Source organism: Salmo salar, chromosome 11, assembly GCF_965601325.2.
Source record: "Salmo salar chromosome 11, fSalSal1, whole genome shotgun sequence".
Classification (NCBI taxonomy): Eukaryota; Metazoa; Chordata; class Actinopteri; order Salmoniformes; family Salmonidae; genus Salmo; species Salmo salar.
Genome location: NC_138301.1, coordinates 15,914,748 through 15,929,347, shown reverse-complemented (window position 1 = coordinate 15,929,347; position 14,600 = coordinate 15,914,748). Strand labels below are relative to the sequence as shown.

Sequence of the window (14,600 nt, the reverse complement as noted above, 5' to 3'; positions counted from 1 at the left end):
TCATATGAGACGTCCTTGTAAATGTTACCATGTTTTCGCCTCCACTGAAGGACAGTATTTACTTCAGTTTTCCTTATCTATGCTGGAATGTATAACAGATTATACAGAACTACACTCCCTAGCTGGACTTGACTTTGTCCTAATTAGGAGAAAGACTCCCAACTCATTAGTCCAAGAGGAAAGGAGGCAACGGGAATCTTGTTAATCATTATTTGGTTGTGTGCCTATCTGTGCTTGTATATTAACCCCAAAGGACAAATACTCCAGTGAGTGTGGTAAAGTAAACTGTGCAATAACATGTGACTGTGAGGATGCTCTAGGAGAGAGTTCCCAGACTTAGCCAGAGGGAGAGCCTGTGTTGCTGTACTCAGTACTGCATGTGTGTCAGTGAAGGCTCATTATATCATCATCACCAGTCATCACCAGTACATTGGACTTTAATGTTCCCCTTAATTGGATTGGCCATCCATTTTGAATGCAAAATTGGAGCTCAGTTCACAGATTCCCTTCAGATGGTCTCACAGGAGTGAAAGTGTAGACTATATTTTAACGAGATAATACGTTTTATGTATTCATTTTGCATTAAGACTGCCATCCCGTTGCACAGTCTGACGTTCAGGATCTCATTGGTTTATTTTACTGTGTATGGCTGGGAGACTGACTGTGCCCTGACTTGTTAATGTGGTCATATTGTTAACAGGAAATCTCTGGGGAATTCTATCCTGATAGAGACATTGACTAATGGTTAAAGAAGTACAGAAGCAAAAGTCACATAGTAACTTTGTTTAAAATCCTTGGAGAAAATATCATGAATGACAATTGTAAGAAGCTTGAATTATTAATTGAAAACAGTTTACTGTTTCAGGTTTTCCATAAGAACGGTGTCTCCCTTATTCTACATATGAGTTTAAAGAATCAAAGATAATAATTTTGAAGGAATGGAACAGGGTTTTTCCCGCAGATGCGTAATGGTTTCAACAAGTCTAGCTTATTTCTCATGAAGGGTTCTGTCAAGGCTGGTTGGTTATAGGGGCAGTCTGTCATTTATTTACCAATGTGTAAAGAATGTAAATAGATTCGACCTTACTGTCCCTATTGAAATGATAGAGGCTGAAACCTACGCAAAACGTTCAGGAAATCATTTTGAAAGCATTATTATTAACAAAGACTTGTACATCTCCTAAAGCATTTGCTTATTATAGTACATCTATCTTTAATGATTATCCATCCGTCTAATGGGATATGTTTGGCACTTAGGCTTAATACAACAATAACGTTTTAAGCATTTCTTATCTGCATCCGCCAAGTTTTACCAACTTCAACCCTGAAAGCTAGAGAGCAAACTAGCTACAGTGTGTTGATCATGAATTATATATGGCGTGTGTTGTTATGTTTTCTGGTTTTTCAAAGATGGCTGATAGAGCTTGTTGGGCAACAGCAGTTTAACAAGGTGAGGCGATGGGGGAGGGGTAAATGATATGTTCAAAGAAGCGACCTGGTTCTGTATTACACCTACTCTTCCTGTATTCAGTCTCCACAGTAGCAGCCAGCACTCATTCGTCTCTGTGCTCATTCACATCAAAGATCTAGCATGACAAGATCCTTATTCAATCCCTCCCACAAAGATCAAGGGATCAAGATGGAAGGGAAATGCTCTTTGGAGATATGACACTTTTTCAGTGTAGGCCTATGTGCAGTACTCTGGTAATTGTATACTGTACATTCCTAATGATCTCACCCATTGACCTAAAGTAGTCAGTGGACATCAATTCAATTTAAATGCTGTGATCAGCCAATATCCCTCCATTGTCCAGTGAGTGACTTCCTCTCTACACCATCGGCCCTTAAAAGCCCATCAACGCAGAGTGAGGCTTTTCAAATCAAATCAAATCCAATTTTATTGGTCACATACACATGGTTAGCAGATGCTAATGCGTGTGTAGCGAAATGCTTGTGGTTCTAGTTCCGACCGTGCAGTAATATCTAACAAGTAATCTAACAATTTCACAACAACTACCTTATACACACAAGTGTAAACGAATTAATAAGAATATGTACATATAAATATATGGATGGCCGAATGGCAGAGGCAAGAGGCAAGATGCAGTAGATAGTATAGAGTACAGTATATAGATATGAGATGAGTAATGTAGGGTATGTAAACATTATATAAAGTGGCATTGTTTAAAGTGACTTTTACATCCAATTTTTATTATTAAAGTGATTAGAGATTTGAGTCAGTATGTTGGCAGTAGCCACTCAATGTTAGTGATGGCTGCTTAACAGTCTGATGGCCTTGAGGTTAGAGGTCGACCGATTAATTAGGGCCGATTTCAAGTTTTCATAACAATCTGTATTTTTGGACACCGATTTGGCCGATATATATATATATATTTTTTTTTTCTATAAAAAAAATGTTTAGACCTTTATTTAACTAGGCAAGTCAGTTAAGAACACATTCTTATTTTCAATGACGGCCTAGGAACGGTGGGTTAACTGCCTTGTTCAGGGGCAGAACGACAGATTTTTACCTTGTCAGCTCAGGGATTCAATCTTGCAACCTTACGGTTAACTAGTCCAACACTCTAACCACCTGCTTTACATTGCACTCCACAAGGAGCCTGCCTGTTACGCGAATGCAGTAAGAAGCCAAGGTAAGTTGCTAGCTAGCATTAAACTTATCTTATAAAAAACAATCAATCATAATCACTAGTTAACTACACATGGTTGATGATATTACTAGTTTATCTTGCCTGTCCAGCGTTGCATATAATCGCTTAGGTACACGTTGCTCCAACCATAAACATCAATGCCTTTCTTAAAATCAATACACAAGTATATATTTTTAAACCTGCATAATTAGTTAATATTGCCTGCTAACATTAATTTCTTTTAACTAGGGAAAATGTGTCACTTCTCTTGCAAACAGAGTCAGGGTATATGCAGCAGTTTGGGCCGCCTGGCTTGTTGTGAACTGTGAAGACTATTTCTTCCTAAAAAGACAGCCGACTTCGCTAAACGGGGGATAATTGAACAAAAGCGCACTTGCGAAAAAAGCACAATCGTTGCACGACTGTACCTTAACCATAAACATCAATGCCTTTCTTAAAATCAATACACAGAAGTATATATTTTTAAACCTGCATATTTAGCTAAAAGAAATCCAGGTTAGCAGGCAATATTAACCAGGTGAAATTGTGTCATTTTGCGTTCATTGCACGCAGTCAGGGTATATGCAACAGTTTGGGCCGCCTGGCTCGTTGCGAACTAATTTGCCAGAATTTTACGTAATTATGACATAACATTGAAGGTTGTGCAATGTAACAGGAATAAGGTTTTGTTTTCGAGATGATAGTTTCCAGATTCGACCATATTAATGACCTAAGGCTCATATTTCTGTGTGTTATTATGTTATAATTAAGTCTATGATTTGATAGAGCAGTCTGACTGAGCGGTGGTAGGCAGCAGCAGGCTCGTAAGCATTCATTCAAACAGCACTTTCGTGCGTTTTGCCAGCAGCCCTTTGCAATGCATTGCGCTGTTCATGACTTCAAGCCTGTCAACTCTCAAGATTAGGCTGGTGTAACCGATTTGAAATGGCTAGCTAGTTAGCCGGGTGCGCGCTAATAGCGTTTCAAATGTCACTCGCTCTGAGACTTGGAGTAGTTGTTCCCCTTGCTCTGCATGGGTAACGCTGCTTCGAGGGTGGCTGTTGTCGATGTGTTCCTGGTTCGAGCCCAGGTAGGAGCGAGGAGAGGGACGGAAGCTATACTGTTACACTGGCAATACTAAAGTGCCTATAAGAACATCCAATAGTGAAAGGTATATGAAATACAAATCGTATAGTGAGAAATAGTCCTGTAATTCCTATAATAACTACAACCTAAAACATTTTACCTGGGAATATTGAAGACTCATGTTAAAAGGAACCACCAGCTTTCATATGTTCTCATGTTCTGAGCAAGGAACTTAAACGTTAGCTTTTTTACATGGCACATATTGCACTTTTACTTTCTTCTCCAACACTTTGTTTTTACATTATTTAAACCAATTGAACATGTTTCATTATTTATTTGAGGCTAAATTGTATTTATAGATGTATTATATTAAGTTAAAATAAGTGTTCATTCAGTATTGTTGTAATTGTCATTATTACAAATAAATAACAAAAATAAATAATAATAAAAAAATGTTGGTCCTCCAATAATCGGTATCGGTATCTGCGTTGAAAAATCATAATCGGCCGACCTCTACTTGAGATAGAAGCTGTCTCTCGGTCCCAGCTTTGATACACCTGTACTGATCTCGCCTTCTGGATGATAGCAGGGTGAACAGGCAGTGGCTCGGGTGGTTGTTGTCCTTGATGATCTTTTTGGCCTTCCTGTGACATCGGGTGGTGTAGGTGTCCTGGAGGACAGGTAGTTTGCCCCCGGTGATGTGTTGTGCAGACCTCACTACCCTCTGGAGAGCCTTACGGTTGTGGGCGGAGCAGTTGCCGTTCCAGGCGGTGATACAGCCTGACAGGATGCTCTCAATTGTGCATCTGTAAAGGTTTGTGAGTGTTTTTGGTGACAAGCTACATTTCTTCAGCCTCCTGAGGTTGAAGAGGCGCTGTTGCGTCTTCTTCACCACACTGTCTGTGTGGGTGGACCATTTCAGTTTGTCCGTGATGTGTACTGCGAGGAACTTAAAACTTTCCACCTTCTCCACTGTTGTCCCGTCGATGTGGATAGGGGGGTGCTCCCTCTGCTGTTTCCTGAAGTCCACGATCATCTCCTTTGTTTTTTTTACGTTGAGTGTGAGGTTATTTTCCTGACACCACACTCCGAGGGCCCTCACCTCCTCCCTGTAGGCCGTCTCGTCGTTGTTGGTAATCAAGCCTACCACTGTAGTGTCGTCTGCAAACTTGATGATTGAGTTGGAGGCGTACATGGCCACGCATTCATGGGTGAACAGGGAGTACAGGAGTGGGCTGAGAACGCACCCTTGTGGGGCCCCAGTGTTGAGGATCAGCGGGGGGGAGATGTTGTTACTTACCCTCACCACCTGGGGGCGGCCCGTCAGGAAGTCCAGGACCCAGTTGCACAGGGCGGGGTCAAGACCCAGGGTCTCGAGCTTAATGATGAGTTTGGAGGGTACTATGGTGTTAAATGCTGAGCTGTAGTCAATGAACAGCATTCTTACATAGGTATTCCTCTTGTCCAATTGGGTTAGGGCAGTGTGTAGTGTGATTGTGATTTCATCGTCTGTGGACTTATTGGGGCGGTAAGCAAATTGGAGTGGGTCTAGGGTGTCATGTAGGGTGGAGGTGATATGATCCTTGACTAGTCTCTCAAAGCACTTCATGATGACGGAAGTAAACTCTATAAAATGTTTATGCATACATAACCTCCACAATCTGATTAGGTTATGGAATCATGTTTCTAAATAGCCAGCCATCCTTATCTTTCCCGGATTAACCAGCCCCAAGCTTTACAGCATGTTCAGATTTGTCTAGAGCAACAGCCAGGGCCGGGGATAGACAAGACCTATCTTGTGTTGTGCCTGGGTTTTTGTTTTCCTGGAATGTGTGGTGATGGGACCTCCTGTCTCCAGGAGAGCTACATTAAGCTTTCCGGCTTCAGGCATGACGGTGTCTGTGACTCTACCCCTCCTCTCCACACTCTTGAGTATTGAGATGAAATGGCACCCCTGCAACACTGCACCCAGACAGAACCCACGCTGTCTCAATTGCTGGGCTCCAGGCTCACGGGGGTTTCAGCAAACTGTGTGGGGCCTGAGGCACTCTCAACCAGTTCTCAAAGCTGTTGTGATGTCACTGTGGAGTGTCATGCAGAAGCTGTTGAAAGTCTCTCATTACCTTCTGAAAGGGTGGGGTCAGTGGGATGAAAACAAATCCCTCACACATGCTACCTGACTCCACATTCCAGGGCTAAAAGGATTTTATGCTGGTAGTAGGTGCTAAAATATATCCATTCCCTGTCTGTCTGTGTCTCCTTCCTTGTGCTTCATCACCTGTAGAGAGATGGCACACCGATGCTCACTCACCTTTTTGACAGTCTCCTGACTCCTCTCTTTCTTTGCGTAAGGTGAAAAGTTACTTGTGCATAGTATTACCTGGGTCTGCAAAGACTAGGGCAAGGATAGCATGCTGATAAGTGTCCCTGGAGGAATGGCTAGCAGCCCAGCACTTAGCCTGGAGCAAGCTAACCACACCCAAGACTCCTGCCTGTCTTTACCTTAATTGTTATTGTTGACACAGAATGTGGGTCGTTCAGCTGACTGCCCCACTGAACTATCCCTCTGACTGTGCTGATGAATGAGTAACTTAAAACAACTGAGGGTGAGGACTAGCTTGAGAATTTCAGTTGGCACACTCTATTTTTACCTTACAAGCTTTGATACTGAAATACATGCACAATCACAGTTCTTGTAGTTCAAATGAATGAATTTTGTTGGATTAGGATACACACTGATCATTTACAGGGGTTGAATAAAGTTCAACAAGATACCGCTGCCTCCTTACAGCCAAGCTGGGCGCATGCAAATGGGATGGGGAAGGTGTGTTATCAGGCTCCATCTAAACAGGTATTTCAGGTTGAGACAGGCTTTAGGGTACAATGGAGGCTCATTGTGTACTGGAGTGAGCAAACCAGGTCTTTTTTCAACAGCTGTTGACAAGATGGACAGAGAGAAGGATTGTTTGCATTCAGATTAAAGGAAGTCCTTAGTGATATATTACCAAGGTTTTTCAGTAGTCGTTTTCAGTGTTATTGTTTGCGTTGGTGACACTCAACAAATGGGTTTGGGGTATTTCAATAGTGTGTGCCCAGTATTTCTAAGAGCTAATGTCTTTCAGCTATTTAGATTATTTGGCACAGTAAAAGGAATCACCTAAGACAGTCATTTATGTCATGTATCACTCCAAATCTGGACATAACAACATTGACTTTGTCAGCTGCTATTGATACTATAAACATACACTACCGGTCAAAAGTTTTAGAACACCTACTCAACCCTGGAATGAATAGGTGTTCTAAAACTTTGGACTGTTAGTGTACATAGGGTGTTAGTGTCTGAAACTTTCCGATACATTTCCGGAATTGTTCTGGAAATTTTCCATGGGAAGTTAAACCCTGGAATTTGGGGAATTTTGCTTAAATTCATCAAAAAGGTTGGCTTATAACAGTGAGCCTTTTTTATGGGATACACATAAGGCAATTCTAGGTCTTGTGGCACAGTTGCAATGCCATAATTCAATGGCATTGCAACCCTCTGCATGCACAGTGCATTCTTGCATCACATGTACATAATTATAAATATACACACTATATACACACAAACTACACTATATATACTGTACACACTAACTACACTATATACACACTAACTACACTATATATACACACTATATACACACTATATTCACACTAACTATACTATATATACACACTATATACACACTATATACACACTCACTAGACTAAATATACACACTATATACACACTCACTAGACTATATATACACACTCACTAGACTATATATACACACTAACAATTTATTAACAATTTTAGAAGAGTTCATTTTAGGAAGACGAGAGTTCTAGAAGCTAGTGAGTTTTTCAAAAATTAAGATTGTAGAAAAATATATATATTTAGAAATGTTTTTAATGGTTGACAGCCAGTAGACACCATGTTTATATTGGTGAATATTATTTGATATGACATACATTACCTTTTGTTAAATAGTAGCCTAGGAGTTTCTTCAAGAAATGGCCATGTCACAGTCTGGATGATGTATTTTGGGAGAGAGTGGTAAGCAACCTGAAACTCCTGAAACCTATAGCAGTAGCCATTGCACGGATTGAGGGAGACATTGCCATCCTGTCTGATGTTCAGATGTATGAGAAGAAATCTGTACTGCCCTGCCCACTTCACTGTTGCTCCAAGCAGAGGAAACTGCACTTCTGAAATATATCAAAAAGCATGAAGACTTCTGCCTGAAGCCCATACACGTCGCAGCGTAGATGTTGGACCCCAAGTACGCTGGCAAGAGCATCCTGTCTGGTACAGAGATCAACAAGCCCTATGGTGTCATCACTACCGTGTCTCGCCACCTTGGCCTGGATGAGGGAAAGGTTCTTGGCAGTCTGGCGAAGTACACTTCCAAGCAAGGGCTTTGGGATGGAGGTGCAGTATGTCAGTCGTGCCAACATCAGCCACCTGGTGGAAGGGACTTTGTGGATCTGAGGCTCTTTCCCCTGTTGCTTCCATCATCCTCCAAATCCCACCAACATCAGCTGCCTCAGAGCGCAATTGTTCCTTGTTTGGGAACACACACCCCAAAGCACGCAACAGGCTGACCAATACAAGGGTTGAAAAATTGGTGGCCATCCAGGCAAATTTGAGTTTTTTTTAGCCTGACAACGAGCCATCCTCAACCAGGTTGGAAAGTGACAGTGAAGAGTCTGATGTTCAAGAGGTGGACATTGAGGAGATCCAGGGAGAAGACTTTCGTTGTTCAGTGAAATCATCCCATGTCAACTCATTTAATTAAAGTTCAATTCGTAACTAAATTGTTTTTTACATTTCTATTGGAAGGATTTAATCATTTGCAATTATGTCTACTTATAAGGTAAAAGGTTTATGTTTCTGCCTCCATATGATATTGTAAATATATCCAATGCATCAAACATCTACATTTAAATGGTATTAATATTAATTTCCGTATATTTCCGTTAATTCCCATATATTCCCGTTAATTCCAACGGGAAGTTTCCACCTCTGAATATTCCCCAAAATGTGCAACCCTCACAGACACAGGTGATTAATTGTACAATTATGGGTTAGGCTTGACTTTGAAATGGTGCATTGCAGATGTATTCTAAGTCGTCAGATGTTACTTATACTGCTACTAAAGATATTAGCTAGAGCTTATCATTTGAGTCTATGGTAAAATGCTGTTTTGCCTGGGATTCACAATTCACATGTGTAAGAGGGCTAAATGAATTGCTGTTTTATTTATTATTTATTTTTGCATAAACAATATTTTGTACTTGGATCATTATTGTCATGCTTCTGTGTAGCATTTCCATTATATATTAACATTGTAGTTCAATTGTACATTAACATTGTAGTTCACAGTCACATTGCAGAATTTAAGATGAGTATGCTGCCACCTGCCGGATACATCTGGAAATCCAACATAACACTAAATCGCTGCGCTGCGCCTGCGTACGTTTTGACGTCTACAGTTTCCGGAAGTGGATCGTTCAGTCCCGTGGTTCAGAGTAAAAAAACGATAGCACAAACAAATATACGTATTTCTTTCATTTCAACATCACAAATGTCAGGAGGGACCCTTTTAGAGAACGCGAATCCCTTGATTTTTCAACGAACAGGCGAGAGACTTCAGACCGCAAATGACGAGGACGAAGATGTTGCTGATCCCATCGACGACAGAGAAATATTTGATATCCTTTCTGTGTAGCTAGCTTAAAGGATACATCCCTTGAGCTTTCAATGTCATACTAATTAACTTTGCATATGATGCTTAATTCTTTAATAAGAAAGCTAATTTCTCAACATTGTGTTATCAGATTTCACCTTAACCCACGCTACATCTCATCAGATCCATTAATGATCCTGAACACCCACTGTCCCTCGAGGAGTTGAACGTCGTGGAACAAGTGCGAGTGCGCGTGAGTTAAACTTCTTTCACAACTTTTCCCCCAGTTAGAAGTTCGACACACAGACACACTTGTGTAGCTACTAAGGACAGCAGATAGTCCATAATGTGTTAGCCTAATAAAACCACCAACTTTATTTTTCTTTATAGGTAAATGACCAAGAGAACACAGTGGGTGTGGAGTTCACCCCCACTATACCCCACTGCAGCATGGCAACTCTCATAGGCCTGTCCATCAAAGTCAAACTGCTGCGATCCCTGCCAGAAAGGTTTAAGGTGGGTGAAATAAATGAAGTCTGCTTTCTGGTGAGCTGTTAGAGGAGAGCAAGCTTTAATATGATTTCATTGTCTGGACATTTAACATTAACATAGTGTGTCATGTCCATCTATGCCTAATCATATCTCCGCAGATTGATGTGCACATCACTCCTGGGACGCATGCCTCAGAAGATGCAGGTAAAGTGACATACCTCTGAAGTTTTGACGAAAGCAAAGTTGGAAGGACACAATTATTATTTCAATTAAAAATCATTATTTATAACATTGTCAACGTCTTGACTATATTTCATATTCATTTTGCAACTCATTTCATGAATGTTTTCATAGAAAACAAGGGCATTGCTAAGTGACCCCAAACTTTTGAACGGTAGTGTATATCTTAAAGTGAAGTATCTGAGTGTCAGCGTCACCCAGTTACCGTGGAATTGCCCCTAACTAAACCCTTTGCTTTTGCTTTGTTCCAGTCAATAAACAGCTGGCAGACAAAGAGAGAGTGGCCGCTGCCCTCGAGAACTCCCAGCTTCTGGAGGTGGTCAACCAGTGTCTGATATCCAATGCAAGGACGGGCTGACCCTCCTGATGGATCAATAGAAAATTCTCCTTAGTCCAGGACTAGGCTTAATGTTTCTCTCTTGACATGCTAACTGGACTGGTTGTTCAGTTTATGTTGAGTAAATGGCAAATGTATCAATTATGCTGCCACTGTATTATTTTATTTACAGAATTCCAATTTATTTCTGCTACAGGCAGAAATACCTATACTGTGTGTTTTGTATGTCTTCACTATATTCCTGACATCTTCAGTTTAACAGTATTATAGAGAAGCATTGTGTCCTTTGATTATACAGGTAAAGCAATAAATTACAGGGTCATATCTTATGTCATTGAAAATATACCTGATATTGGCATTTGCAAAGAGAACCAAGAAAATGCATATGTCTTATAAATGAAGCAATCTCAACGTACACAATGACATGAAAGCTCAAAGACTGGGGAAATGGCCCTGACACTGAATAAGAAAGGCCTTAGTTTATAACATATGTCTGGGGAGAAATTATATATAGTATAATACTTGTGCCATTGGATTTCCATCAGATGCCTTATTTCATATTTGTCAAAAATACAATAAAATAGTATACAATCAGTGAAATAGCATTTGATTTGTTACGTTTTTTCTCACTTATCTTTAATGTGGTAAATAAATTAAAAGACTTGATCAACAACAACAAACAATTTTAGACAAAGTTAATGTTAGTGTAATGATATTCATTTTGTCATTAGATTTGTCTATACTTATTTTACTATGGCAGTGAAATAAGTATTGTTTTCAAATTCTCTTTAGGAAGCTCCTGAAATCTTCATTCCATACATACGTAATAAGCTGGTCTCGGGATCAAATGCTACATATCCTCCCAACTTTATAGACAGCAGAGTGGCGCAGCGGAAGCGTGCTGGGCCCATAACCCAGAGGTCGATGGATCGAAACCATCCTCTGCTATATTTTTTACATGTCGGTGATTCAGCAGGGGGAAAAAACACAAATTGAAAATATAATGTAAAAAATCTATATGCAATACCTACATACAGTTATGATTAGACAAAATAAAAGGAGAGCTTTGTTTACAAAGAATGTATTAAAATGTTGTTTATAAGCAAGACTATAACTTATATAATACATGAACTATGACTAATAGATGGTTGTGTTAGACCACATTAATATTGCGTCATGCAGAAGGGTAAGTGCAAATTTGATGTGCTCACTACCACACTCTCATGGACAATGGATAAAATATCAGGTCCTTTTATCTGAGCAGTTCTAGAACTTCCATTACACATTGAGAGCCTGGGTCTGTTAGCAAAAAGACTCCAGATCAACTGAGTCAGTAAAAGGTTAGCCTAATTTTAATAAAAATTCGAACTAATATTGTAACTAGTATGTGTGAGTTTGCCAGAGCACCAGCTGGTGGCAGCATTGTCTTTCTAGCAGTTTGAATAAAACGTGTTGTGATTATTCCATCCATGTGGGGATATTTGTCACTCCCTGTTAGAGAAAGATGAGTAGAAAATATTGACTATCCTAAAGCCAAATAAATACACCGGACAACCAACCACAGACCTTAGAAAAGTATGACTAATTATTATGGTGCTAGCTTATGGAGTATAGCCGAAATAGCTCAGTTGGGAGAGCGTTAGACTGAAGATCTAAAGGTCCCTGGTTCGATCCCGGGTTTCGGCAGGGATTGTTTTTGAGACTGTTCTAATTTAGGCCAGAAAACGGAGTGTTTTCAGATTTGAAAATCTTGCGTGGAGATATTTTAGGAAGATTCTCGTTTGGACAGAAGACCATCCTCAACTCCTCCATCCTTGCTCCGTGACCCAACCTGGTCTCAGAGCATTTCATATTATTCTGTGCGTATATCAAAGATACACCATTTAGTATATTTTACGTTTCATATTGTATGTATTATTTGTGGATGTCTATCATCCCTTTCGTATGATATGTTACGTATTTCATAAATGTAACGAATTAGCAAAATGTACAATATGTTAAGATTTCGCAAAACGTATGATGTTACTAATTTACATTTGTCTTGCACAACTGACTTAATTTGTTTTTATGACTTAACACATTTATTTTGGGATCCAACACTAAACGTAATTTGCCTGATGACGCGTGAGTGGAGAAGGAGCTGCCCGGTGTTCACTAGCACACGGTGCTGCGCGGTGAAACACCGCTTCCCATTCATTTTCAATGGAAGGAAAGCGGTGAGAGGCGGAGAGGGCGGGGGACCTTTGGGCGGTGCGAAGGTAGCGTTGGAGACGGTGAAAAATATAAACTTTTCCCAACTTTATACAAATCACTAGCGGCGACCGCTGGGTGATGACCAATCATATCGAGTGGTTCCCATGACGAATTTGACGCTACGCGACCAAAGGCAGGAGACTTTCTTCAGCAAAGATGGCTGACAAAAATACTGGGATGGAAGCAAATGTAAGTGATTATAGCGTCATAACGAATCATGCAAAAAAAATGTACAGTTGACAGGAATATGTCAGTTAATGTAGAGACAAACGATTATGCATATTGTTTTATCATAAAGTTAATTTACGAAAATCGCAATTTAGCAAGCTAGCTGACTAGCTAACATTAGTCAGCTAGCTGGCTAGTTGTATGGGTGTTGTGACATGAGTATGAAATAGTAATTCAGGTTTTTTAATGTTTTAGGGACTCCTGAAACAACCAGCAAACCAGGCTGTCGTCTTGTGAAACAGTTGATGTAAAGAATCTAGCTAGCTAAAGTACTTACTGCAAATTGAATGTACAATTTTGTATGCTTGCCTTGCTGATATTTGCCATGCAATGCAGATGCTTATTGTGCAGTGGAGGATAAAAAAATACCTGTGTATGGACCATAAAACATTTGGTATACATATTAGTTCAGAACCTAGCTATGAACCTCAGCTATCATAGCCAGTTGTATCAACTTCAAAACAGTCTGAATGACATTAATTAAGCTTTTTTTTTTTTTTTTACCAGGCAAGCCAGTTAAGAACAAATTCTTATTTTCAATGACGGCCTAGGAACAGTGGGTTAACTGCCTTGTTCAGGGGCAGAACAACATAGTTTTACCTTATCAGCTCAGGGATTCAATCTTGCAACCTTCCAGTTACTAGTCCAATGCTCTAACCACTAGGATACCTGCCGCCCCTATGGATTGAGTAGAATAAAATATAACTTTGGGCCAAGGATGCAAGTCATATATACATGCAGTTAATACCATGCATGAGATCCCCACATTGTAGCTTGTCCATTTAATATATTCACTGATCATGTACTCTACCTTGGCAAATAAAGGTGCAGTTCAGGTGTGAATGTCTGAGATTATTTTTCAGTCATATCCAATACCAGGGAGTATCAAATTCCAGCCTTTGAATGATGCTGTGTCTGCATGTATGTATTACAATTATGCACTTCAACAGTGTTTACCAATCTTGGTCCTGGGACATCAATGGTTACACATTGTAACTAATAGACTAGAAACATGATTTAACTAGTTAAAGGCTGATTTGTAAATCATATATAGAGAAATAGAATTAAAAAAACATTACACTACATGTCCTATGCATCATGTAAATACTCTAACCGGTTCATCTCAATATCTAATTTCCTTCATCTGCATTGATCTGATAAACACAGGATAGGTGTAGTATTTCATCAAATGAGACTTAATTTCAACCAGTAGAGAATGTGAAACGCTTTATTGAAAGAAGTTAATTATCCATGTGTTATAAATACATGCATTATAAATACACTGCTCAAAAAAATAAAGGGAACACTAAAATAACACATCCTAGATCTGAATGAATAAAATAATCTTATTAAATACTTTTATCTTTACATAGTTGAATGTGCTGACAACAAAATCACACAAAAATAATCAATGGAAATCCAATTTATCAACCCATGGAGGTCTGGATTTGGAGTCACACTCAAAATTAAAGTGTAAAACCACACTACAGGCTGATCCAACTTTGATGTAATGTCCTTAAAACAAGTCAAAATGAGGCTCAGTAGTGTGTGTGGCCTCCACGTGCCTGTATGACCTCCCTACAACGCCTGGGCATGCTCCTG

The 14,600-nt window shown here is 39.8% G+C and overlaps 1 protein-coding gene, 1 long non-coding RNA gene and 1 other non-coding gene across 3 annotated transcripts; all 3 read left to right on the top strand.

Annotated features, from left to right (window-relative positions):
- The first annotated feature begins 9,223 nt into the window (after window positions 1–9,223).
- Window positions 9,224–11,117, top strand: LOC106562058 (cytosolic iron-sulfur assembly component 2B). Its single transcript, XM_082957743.1, has 5 exons — window positions 9,224–9,475; window positions 9,624–9,701; window positions 9,839–9,964; window positions 10,099–10,144; window positions 10,432–11,117. The coding sequence occupies exons 1-5, from the start codon at window positions 9,347–9,349 to the stop codon at window positions 10,536–10,538; spliced, it is 486 nt and encodes a 161-aa protein (XP_082813869.1). The 5' UTR covers window positions 9,224–9,346; the 3' UTR covers window positions 10,539–11,117.
- Window positions 11,118–12,130: 1,013 nt separating this feature from the next.
- On the top strand, window positions 12,131–12,203 carry trnaf-gaa (transfer RNA phenylalanine (anticodon GAA)). Its single transcript has one exon. It is a non-coding gene; the product is annotated as a tRNA-Phe (tRNA).
- A 462-nt stretch (window positions 12,204–12,665) lies between these two features.
- LOC145859014 (uncharacterized) lies at window positions 12,666–13,841 on the top strand. Its single transcript, XR_014379342.1, has 2 exons — window positions 12,666–12,959; window positions 13,194–13,841. It is a non-coding gene; the product is annotated as an uncharacterized LOC145859014 (long non-coding RNA).
- The last annotated feature ends 759 nt before the right edge of the window (window positions 13,842–14,600 follow it).

What these genes read in the sequence shown, in the direction of transcription:
- LOC106562058 (XM_082957743.1), top strand. Translation starts at nt 9,347, where the DNA reads ATGTCAGGAGGGACCCTTTTAGAGAACGCGAATCCCTTGATTTTTCAA. An exon ending in ACGACAGAGAAATATTTGAT is followed by an intron (nt 9,476 to 9,623) that starts ATCCTTTCTGTG and finishes CCCACGCTACAT; the next exon opens with CTCATCAGATCCATTAATGA. An exon ending in TGGAACAAGTGCGAGTGCGC is followed by an intron (nt 9,702 to 9,838) that starts GTGAGTTAAACT and finishes TTTTCTTTATAG; the next exon opens with GTAAATGACCAAGAGAACAC.